This window comes from Erinaceus europaeus, chromosome 7, assembly GCF_950295315.1.
Source record: "Erinaceus europaeus chromosome 7, mEriEur2.1, whole genome shotgun sequence".
NCBI lineage: Eukaryota > Metazoa > Chordata > Mammalia > Eulipotyphla > Erinaceidae > Erinaceus > Erinaceus europaeus.
In genome coordinates this window covers 114,884,942-114,895,187 of record NC_080168.1, presented here as the reverse complement: position 1 = coordinate 114,895,187, position 10,246 = coordinate 114,884,942, and the positions used below count along the sequence as shown (strand labels likewise).

General features: G+C 43.3%; 1 protein-coding gene across 5 annotated transcripts in view; it reads right to left on the bottom strand.

The window, feature by feature from the left end:
- Window positions 1–6,502: 6,502 nt before the first annotated feature.
- The window catches only part of RACGAP1 (Rac GTPase activating protein 1), a 45,149-nt gene continuing 41,405 nt past the window's right edge, over window positions 6,503–10,246 (bottom strand). For all 5 annotated transcript variants that reach the window (XM_060195392.1, XM_007528491.3, XM_060195395.1 and 2 more), the window contains 2 exons: window positions 8,400–8,508; window positions 6,503–7,121 (listed from right to left, as the gene is read on the bottom strand). In XM_060195392.1, the coding sequence (XP_060051375.1) occupies window positions 7,049–7,121; window positions 8,400–8,508 (182 nt within the window). In that variant the 3' untranslated portion in view covers window positions 6,503–7,048. The remainder of the gene's footprint in view (window positions 7,122–8,399; window positions 8,509–10,246) is intronic.

Genomic DNA, 10,246 nt, shown 5'->3' with positions numbered 1-10,246 from the left:
TCCTTTTAATGTACTGCTCTCTCATCTGAAGGCAACAGGTCCCTGAAGCTTATGATCTGTCCTTTTTTATTGGCCCCCATTACCAGGGCCTTCCAGTTTCAACAGGAAAAAGACTTTTGCATTCACTGAGCAAACTGGACAAAGGGTTCCAATAAACACAAAGATTCTAATACCTCTAAACTCATTCATGTGCTAAGGCACCTCAAATGTCTCTGTGCTATTCTATGATTTCAGAAATTCTTACTATTATTTTGATCCCAGATTTCACAATGGCTTTCCCCCAGGTCAGGGGTCATATGCAGTGACTCTGGGATCACTGGTACCAATGGTGATCTGACCTACATACAGCTTGTCTACCTTATGCCGGTGGTCCTAGAGCTGAGACTCACTTCTTCTAAACCACAGCTTCCCTCAGAGAACTTATTTAATCTCTTTGACCACCACTATGTAGCTGGACCCCTGCCTTTCACATCTGGTTCAACCAATAAGCCATCTCCCACAAAGAGCTAGCATTCAACCCAAATAACTTTGACTTACATTAAGAGGCACCATTATTTCATAAGCCAAACAAAAAAGCACTGTATTATATTTGTACAATGCCCTTGATAAGACACTTTAATTCTGAGATTTAAAAAGATGCTTAGGAGCCAGATGCTGCTGCAGTGGGTTAAGCGCACACATCACAGTACACAAGGTGCCAGGTTCAAGCCCCTGGTCCCTATCTGCAGGGGGAAAACTTCACAAGTGGTGAAGCAGGGCTGCAGGTGTCTCCAAATATACATGAATTTTTTTTAAAAAATTCTTTTAAATGTTTAAGTTGCATCTTTTGTTCAATGGCATGACCATTTCTCCTTTAAATCTTGACTCTTTAGAACTTAGAAACAAGGAGAAAGTAGAGGTCACACTAGAAGGTCTTTCCTTCCAGGGAAGGAATACCTTCATGCTTAGTGCTCTCCACTCTGCTCTCCTTTTTTTGCTGCTCCAAACCTCACATACCCAGACCCCCTCATGGGAAGAACTCCCTATTTTGTCAGAGGCAAAACAAAGACAAAGCACTCCAAGCCAGGGACCACCATTTTTGAGATCACCACCTAGCACTCCAGCACCATTCAACCAGCCACTTCCCACCCTACTGGGTTATCTTCCCCAAGTGTCCAGAGGAGGGCCACGAGAAGATGCCGAGATTAGTCATCTCCTTGTAATCGGGCTAAGGCAGCTCCGTTAAGCTGCAGGCTGCAGGCAGCTCCGTTAAAGTACAGCAGCTGGAAAGGGCTTAGCCTTTTAATGCCAGCAGCTGCATCTCCACAGTGTGGCTGCTCTGCTGAGGGGCTGGACTCTGTCCAGAAGCATCAGGCGTTTAGCCCCGTCAATGTACATTAACCCAGGAGGAGAGAGCAGCCAGCTCCCTGGAAGGAGGGGAGGTGGCTCATTTAAGCACCCCCACCCCTAGGCTTAGCTTTCCAGTGAGGAAGAAAAAATCCCAGTTTCCTCATGCCTCTCATTCTCCTAAAAGCTGGACAAACTACATCATCTCATAGGCAGAAAAACCGTCCTCTGTGGCAGGAGCAAGTCCATTAAAAAAGCAAACAAACAAAAAACCCACCAAGAACATATTGACTTGTTTTGACAACAGAAAGACCTCAGGATCCTAACCAAGTGGGATGAGTCTCCTCCAAGGCAGCCTTGTTCTGTGTGGCCGCACACCTGGGCTCAGAATACTTGCGAGCGAGCACAGAGGACTACCTCTCGTGGAGAACCATGGGCCCCAGGGCAGAGGATGGAGGGAAAAGCTGTACAGCTCTCACAAAGCCCTGGCACCAAGTGGGCTGCTAAAGAGAGATCACTTGAAAACTTCTTACTCAAAGCCAGATGGTGAACATGAGACAGGGTGAGAGCTAATGCCACTCAGGGGAAAGCCAATAAGCTAATCCGCTGACACGTTGCTAGAAGCAGGCTGATGGCTTTGGCTCAGAGACTTGCCTGTTCTTGGCTTTGAGCTTCAGAGCACACAAGATACACACGAGTGGCCTAAGAACAGACTGCCGCTAGGAGCAACCTCAGGCACACACGCGCACACACACACACACACACACACACACACACACAAATTCATCTTCCTCTTTCTCCACAAAACAGCCCTGGGTCCCCAAGCTCCAGCCTTCCATTCTACCAGACAATAACCCCAACCATTAAGACATCAGTGCTCCTCTCCCACTGCCTTGCCTAGCAGTGTGGGGCTCCCTGTTCTTTCTGGGTCATCTGTTGAGAGTCCTGAGGGCCCTGAGTGGAATCATCCATCTATGTACCTACTAATACACCTGCAGGCTCCTCAATACAGAAGTCTGAAATAGCAAGCACTATGGCTGACCTCTAGAGAAGGAGCTGAAAGTCCCCTCCCCCATTCTGGTCCCAGCTCAGTTGCGTGTGCCTGTGGGAATCTGGATCAAATCATCTCACGTATCCTGCCCACTGCACCTGAGTGTGGTAAGATCAAGTGAGGAGATAAAGTAAAGCACTCTGTATACTGTAAACAGCATTGCATTTCCTGGAAGCTTTAAGGGAACCGGGTCTTAATGTCACTGCCACTGCAACCAGAGAAGATACTCACTGGCAAGTGCTTTACGTTTTGGAAGATTTATTACCTTTGAGAGAGACCATTTCTCAAGAGCGAGAGAAGTCAGAGCACCATCCGGGTGTGCAGCACTGGGGGTTGAAGCAGGCGCCTCAGACTTGCAAGACTGATGCTCTGTCGGTCAAGCTATCCTCCCCCCTACTCCCAACCACCCACCCCAACTGGCAAATGTTTTTATCAGAAGTGTACATATCCATTGACCTGTATCTGAGCATAGACCACGGTTGATGTCCAAACTGTGAGGTATGAGAGTGACGCTATTAAAAAAAAAAAAAAAAGCATCAACTAAATGAAGCCTGGCAAGAGCTACAGAGGGTGGAGGCAGAGAAAGAAAAAATTCCTGCTTCCAGCTCCCTCGAAAGTGGCCTCCTTTCCCATCCCACACGACTGCACAGGGAAAGGCTCCCACACTCTGCAAGGTTATTCCTGGTGACGTCAAACTGTCTTCTGCCTGACTTTGTGAACAAAAACCATCAACAAATATAGACTCCAAGAACCAAAGTCTAATAAATTATACAACTTAAGGTCCTTCTGGCCTAGGGCCTTTGCTTATTTACAAAATATACCAGCTACAGGGAGTAGATAAAAAATAAATAATAATAAAATTACTAAGTTCTTGGGTTAAGTGGCTAGTCTCCAAACTCTGTTTATACTAGAAGCACAGTACTTTACACTAGAAGCTAGCATGTCTGCACTCGGCATGCTTAAAAGCTTTTCGCACTGGGGGCTGAACTTGAGTCATGACCAAGACTGTCATCAACGCACATTGACCGAGAACCTACTGTGAGCTGTGCTGAGTTGAACACTGAACTCTGCGCCACCCTTGCTTCTCATATCTGGACGCTACAACAGCTCTTTGCCTGCTCACACTGAGAGTCTAAGAAAAGGGGATGCATGAATAAGCAAACTGCTCACATGCCAGGCGCAGCAGGGGACGCCCATGTGCTTTTCCAATAGGAAACCATACACTGTCTATACATATGCATGAGTGAGAGCTGGGTACTGAAACAAAACTAAAACAGCAAGTCTGGTAACTTTGCTCCCTCCTCTCACTCAGGGCTCCTCACTGTGGACTGCTCAGTAATGAAGTATAAACTTAAGAAGTCAGGGGAGTCGGGCTGTAGAGCAGCGGGTTAAGCACAGGTGGCGCAAAGCACAAGGACCGGCATAAGGATCCCGGTTCGAACCCCGGCTCCCCACCTGCAGGGGAGTCGCTTCACAGGCGGTGAAGCAGGTCTGCAGGTGTCTGTCTTTCTCTCCCCCTCTCTGTCTTCCCCTCCTCTCTCCATTTCTCTCTGTCCTATCCAACGACGACAACAACAATACTAACTACAACAATAAAACAACAAGGGCAACAAAAGGGAATAAAAAAAAAAAAACCTTAAGAAGTCAGTTCTGGGGGTAGACAGCATAATGGTTATGCAAAGAGACTCTCATGCCTGAAGCTCCAGAGTCCGAGGCTCAATGCCCTGCACCACCATAAGCTAGAGCTGAGCAGGGCTCTGGTAATAAATAAATAAATAAATAAATAAATTGGTTAATTAATTCAGTTCTATGCCACAAGTTTAGTTCAAAGCCAAAAAAAAGGACCCTTTTTCCTAAAGCAAATCAAAATGAGCGCTCAGGCACTGAATTCACCTTCTTGAAAAAGAAGAAACTGGGTCAGACAGTGACACGCCTGGCTCAGAGTGTGCATTACAATGAGCAAGGACCTGGGAAGCCTCCCAAGCGGTGAAGCAGCTCTGCAGGTGTCTCTCTTTCTCTCTTCCTCTCCTCCCCCTCTCAATTTCTCTGTCCTATCAAATATTTTAAAAAGAAGTTCCCCACTTGCAAGGGAGTTGCTTCACAGGCGGTGAAGCAGGTCTGCAGGTGTCTATCTTTCTCTCCCCCTCTCTGTCTTCCCCTCCTCTCTCCATTTCTCTCTGTCCTATCCAACAACGACGACATCAATAACAACAACAATAATAACTACAACATAAAACAAGGGCAACAAAAAGGGAAAATAAATATTTTTTTTTAAAAAAGAAGTTGTCAAATACCCAGTTATAAACACCAACTGCTGCTACTGAATCAAACCATATAATGCTTATCCAGTTAAATAAACATCAAACTTAGAGCATCTTAAATAGGTTAATGGAAAACGACTGAAAGATTCATAGCAAGTGGGAGAATGAAAGTTCAATGGCATTAGAGGTGGCAATGACAGACAGCATCTAGGGTTACTAGGAGCAGCAGGCAGGGCCCAGCCACTCCCAAGCCCTTTCCATACATCTCCCATCAAGGAAATACCATTTAATTAACAAGGCCCTCACAAGTTCAGCTGTTCCACATGAAGTACTGTTAAAGTTGAGAGTGGGCACATATTTCCCTGGGCTGATATCAGAATGATTGTCATGGATGCGCTGTCTTAGCCTAGTCCAAACACTGAGCGACTGGCTGCCAACACTTGACACACAGGACCATTTCCTTTTTCGTTAATGGGTCATCAGTTCCTGCATAGGGTAGTCTTGCCTTCACTAACATTATACAATCCATTTACTTCCTCAACATTAGTGACTTCAAATATACCTCGGGGAGGTACTACAGAACAGCAAATATGGAGTCAGGCCAACACAAGTCTTGCAGAGATGTAAGAAAAAGAGATGCCATCTAGGAGAAAGCTTAAAAAAAAAAAAAGTCTAACAGATGTGTGTGTGTGTGTGTGTGTGTGTGTATGAGTGGGGAGGGGAGATGGGACCCATTCTCTGTCAATTTGCTGAGGCAGATGGGCCCTGCTGTGAGAGTTGCCACCTCCTGGGAAAAAAGCCAGTAGGTTGCCTCCTCTCTCCACGGTTACGGTTACGTATTAAGCATGCAACTGTTTACATTCAATCGCAGATATATTCTGTTCACCAGCCTCAGAGTTCCAAGCGCAGGTGCCCTCAGTTAATCATCCCAGCTCACTCCAGTCACTTCCAGCAGTGAAGGATATTCTACGCAGTTAGCCAGCCAGAGTTGGGTGTTACTGCTATCACTGTTATTATTTTTAATTTTAATCTGCACAGTTCTAGTCCCTAAATACATGTTTTTAAAAGTTTAGTTTGTGTTTAAAGCTGTTTCTTCAAGCAAGAGGCTAAAAGTCACAGGATAAATATAGGGCTTCAATTTGGACTATAAAAGAGCCTGAATGAGAAATGAAGGAGAAAAGAAAAAGAAAAAGAAAAAAACCTGGTCTGGGGTAACTGGGAAGGGATGAGCTGAACAACAGACTTAAAATACTTTGAGGAAAAATCTAAAAATAGGCACCAAAGGTTACCTCTCAGAACAAGAAAACCAACCTCACATTCATTTTTGAAGGAACTCTTTTATTTTTTATCCCCAAATATTATTCCAGATTTGTGTTTTATAGATAAGAGTTACTATGGGTCAAAGACATTCTGTAGCAGAAAGCATTCTTACAGACAATGGAAATAATTTTCAGAAAAGTATCACTTATCTCAATGTGGCAATGCTCCATGGGAAGCTTTCAGCATCCAAAGTGCAAAGACAAAAGGGCTGTAGCTTTTCTTGCCACACAGAAAATTGACAATCTCCCCTGTAGCCTACTCGTAATTGCTAGTAGGGATGCCAAGTAGACAGTGTATTGACCTTTAAGAGTAGCTCTCACTGAACAAGGGAGGGGGCAGTCATGCATCAGAGCAGTCATGCATCAGAACAAATTCAACCTAGAACTGGCTTGTCCCCAATCAAACCCAAAGCCCAGCCTGAGGCCCATTAGGGAGAAATATAAATTGTAGCATCACAGTTACATAGTTGTGCCACTGAACACTATTAAACTTAATCCAAATAAAATCTAAGCATACTTCCATCTCTAGTTCCACTGTTATCCTATCCTTTTTTTTTTTTTAGTTTTTTTTTAAATGAAGGTTCCAAGTTACAGATTGTTTTATAATGGAGGAAAGAGAACTTCTATATTCTCAGCAGTCATTCTAATTTCTCTGTCCAAACTTCTCTACTCTGCCTTTCCACCTCCTACTCTGAGAACAGTCGATCTTACTAAAGACGCAGAGCTTGTGTCATGGAAATTAGTTCTAAGTACCAGAGAAAGGTCATCCCATGAACAGTATCTGGCTTAAAGCCAAAAAATATGGCCCCTAGCCTAAAAAGAATCACAACAAAATTCATACTACCCATCTTACCCTGTAAAGATCTCCCAGAGAGATCCCCACAAAGATAGTACAAGGTGTTGCTATTACATGAGTTAGGGAGGAGGCAGATATATATAGTTATAATAAAACCCCCATGCACAATTAGACTTGATTAAAAGCCTGGAGAATGCTAAAAGTAGTGATGAGTACAGGCGGCTGCAGAGCAGAGAGTACAGGTGCGCCCGTCCTTGCCATCAGTAAGCGCTGGGAACTAGCAGGAGACGTGACTTCACTTAAGCAACGGAGAAGCAAAAAATTTGCCTTGTCCTAAGTTGGTGGCGGACTTGCTTTTGGTTCCAAATCTAACGGAAAAATAAATAAATAAAAATAAATTAATAAAAAATAAAATTGAAAAGCATCCTATAGAAATGGTAAAAGAGACAGTAGCAATGTAGCTCAGTGAGAGAATGCACGTCTTCCATGCATAAGGCCCTTTGTTCCATCCATGGCACTGCCCGCCCCAAGACAAATTAACATTACTTAATATCATCAACTAAGACAGGAAAACTGGGCAAAGCGCAAGGACCTACATAAGGATCCTGGTTCGAGCCCCCAGCTCCTCACCCGCAGGAGAGTCACTTCATAGGCGATGAAGCAGGTCTGCAGGTATCTATTTTTCTCTCCCCCTCTCTGTCTTCCCCTCCTCTCTCCATTTCTCTCTGTCCTATCCAACAATGACGACATCAATAACAACAACAATAATAACTACAACAATAAAACAACAAGGGCAACAAAAGGGAATAAATGAAATAAAATATTTTGAAGAAAGAAAGACTAGGAAAACTTTGACAACTCTGTAAGCTATTCTTTGTCATCAAGTAAGACAGAGCGAAATCTGTATAAATATCAGTTTAAAAAATCTTTATCTTTTTATCTCACATTAATTAAATAGTGATTTATATGACTACAAATTAACAGGCATGTACATAAACACCATTCCCACCACCAAAAGACTGTGTCCCATCCCATCCCCCACCACCACCACCCCGGGAAGCCGAACATCCAACCTCAGCTTTGCCCCCAGGGTTTTTACTTTGGTGCCTACTCCAGATTCAGTCAAATCCTGCTTTTAGTTTCCTTTTCTTTTTTTTTTAGTTTCTTTAATATTTATTTATTTTTCCTTTTTGTTGCCATTGTTTTTTTATTATTGTTGTAGTTGTTGTTATTGATGTTGTTGTTGTTGGATAGGACAGAGAGAGAAATGGAGACACCTGCAGACCTGCTCCACTGCCTGTGAAGCGACTCCCCTGCAGGTGGGGAGTCGGGGCGGGGGGGGGGGGGGCTTGAACTGGGATCCTTATGCCAGTCCTTGCACTTTGCACCACCTGTGCTTAACCCACTGCGCTACCGCTTAACTCCCTAGTTTCCCTTTCTGTTCTTCCTTCTCAACTTCTGTTTATGAGATTATGATTTAAAAAAAAAAAAAATCTTTAAAGGGGGAAACTTATGGCTTCAGGTTTCCTTTTAAGATCTGAATATCAGTTAAGATCTACCTCTATTTTTCAAACAAATGTTTCAGTCTAATGGAAAGAAGCATCAGAAACAGCCATTCATATACTAAGCTAGATGACTCTGCATACCTGGGGGTGTTCTTCGTGAGAGTGGAGCGGACTCTCTGTGACAGGGAGCTGGATGAAGGCGTCTTGATAAGCTGATGTTCAGGAGTGGTCAGCGGCCCCAGTAAACTCACTTCAATCAAAATTAAAACATTTTTTATGAGTCAGCAGCTTTTAAGTAGCCAGTTTTAAACTGAATCCCTTTGAAATGCTTAAGAGCTAAGACTACAGGTCTAGCAAAGAGGCAGATAGAAGAGACAGAGAAGCAGGAAGGCAGAGAGACAGTGACAGAGACCACAGCACCAAAGTCTCCTTCAGTGTGGTGGAGCTGGGCTCGACCCCAAGTCATGCACGTGGTCACCCAGAGATTATTTTTTCATGATTTTCTAACATGACTCTGCAAGGAAACTGCTCGATGAATAGTTGACATTCAGTGTACATCATTCTCAAACTCCAAATCACAAATCTATTATGTAAGCATTTGATTTTTACCTATACAAGGGGGGGGGGGGAATCCCCTTACAAAGAAACATGCAATAGTAATAAGAAAACAGGTCTCAGGTTGAAGGGATTCTAGTGGTAGAGTATCCACCACCTTACAGGCAACAAGGCCCTGGGTTCAATCCCCAATACATGAACAGCAAAGACAAAAAAACAAGTGGAACTCCATGGACAGCAGAGCAGTGCTGTGCATTCTCAAATGTTCTCTCAATCTCTCTGCCCCCCACCCCCGACACAACTAATATAAATGAACATTTTTAGAAAGCTTTGAGGCTAGCCTTAAAAGCAAAACAACCAAAAAACAGCTCTCCACAACCAGAGGATGGAATGAATCCAGTATTTTACATTGTCTGTGACATACAATCTGGCAAAGGTCTTTATGAAATCAAGTTGGTGAAACATCTCAAGAAACATTACAATGTTCAAGACCTTCTATTCAGTGATTCCCATAGCTGAGATCACACACATACTTATATACATATCAGCAGATATATACAGCTGACGGCAGGATTATTTGTATTTATGAAAAACTGAAAAAAATAGCATCAATATAGGACATTATAATAAATTATACTTTATAATAAAAATAAAGCTGTGTAGTAAAAATTTCTCACAGTACTTCTAAGTAAAATAAGGATAAATGATAAAGAAGTTATTCTTTCTTTACTTCTGTAACTTTATTTTTAAAATATCCATAAAACAGCACCACAGAAACACCACGGGCAGTGGAGTGGAGCTTGGTGCTTGCCTCTTGCTTTCGCTCTCAAATACTTAATAAATCGGGCTGGGGAGGTATCATATATGCCTGAGGCCCTGGGTTCATTTCAAACACAAAATAAAATAAAATAAAATAAAATAAAATAAAATAAAATAAAATACAGGGCCAGGGAGATAACTCAGATCAGAGAACAGGACTACCATGTTTGAGTTTGCAGAAGCCCCCAGGGTCAATCCATGGTGCGTTCCTGTGCCAGTGCTGAACAGTGGTCTGATCGGTTTCTCAAAAAATAAATCTTTGAGAGTCAGGCGGTAGCACAGCAGGTTAAGTGCAAATGGCGCCAAAGTGCAAGGACCAGCGTAAGGATCCCAGTTCAAGGCCCCAGCTCCCCATCTGCAGGGGGGTTGCTTCACAAGCGGTGAAGTAGGTCTGCAGATGACTGTCTTTCTCTCCCCCTCTATCTTCCCTTCCTCTCTCCATTTCTTGCTATCCTATCCAACAACGACAGCAATAACAACAACAATAATAATTACCACAACAATAATTAAAAAACCAAAGGCAACAAAAGGGGAAAAAAACAGCCTCCAAGAGCAGTGGATTCATGGTACAGGCAGCGAGCCCCACAATAACCCTGGAGGCAAAAAAAAAAAAA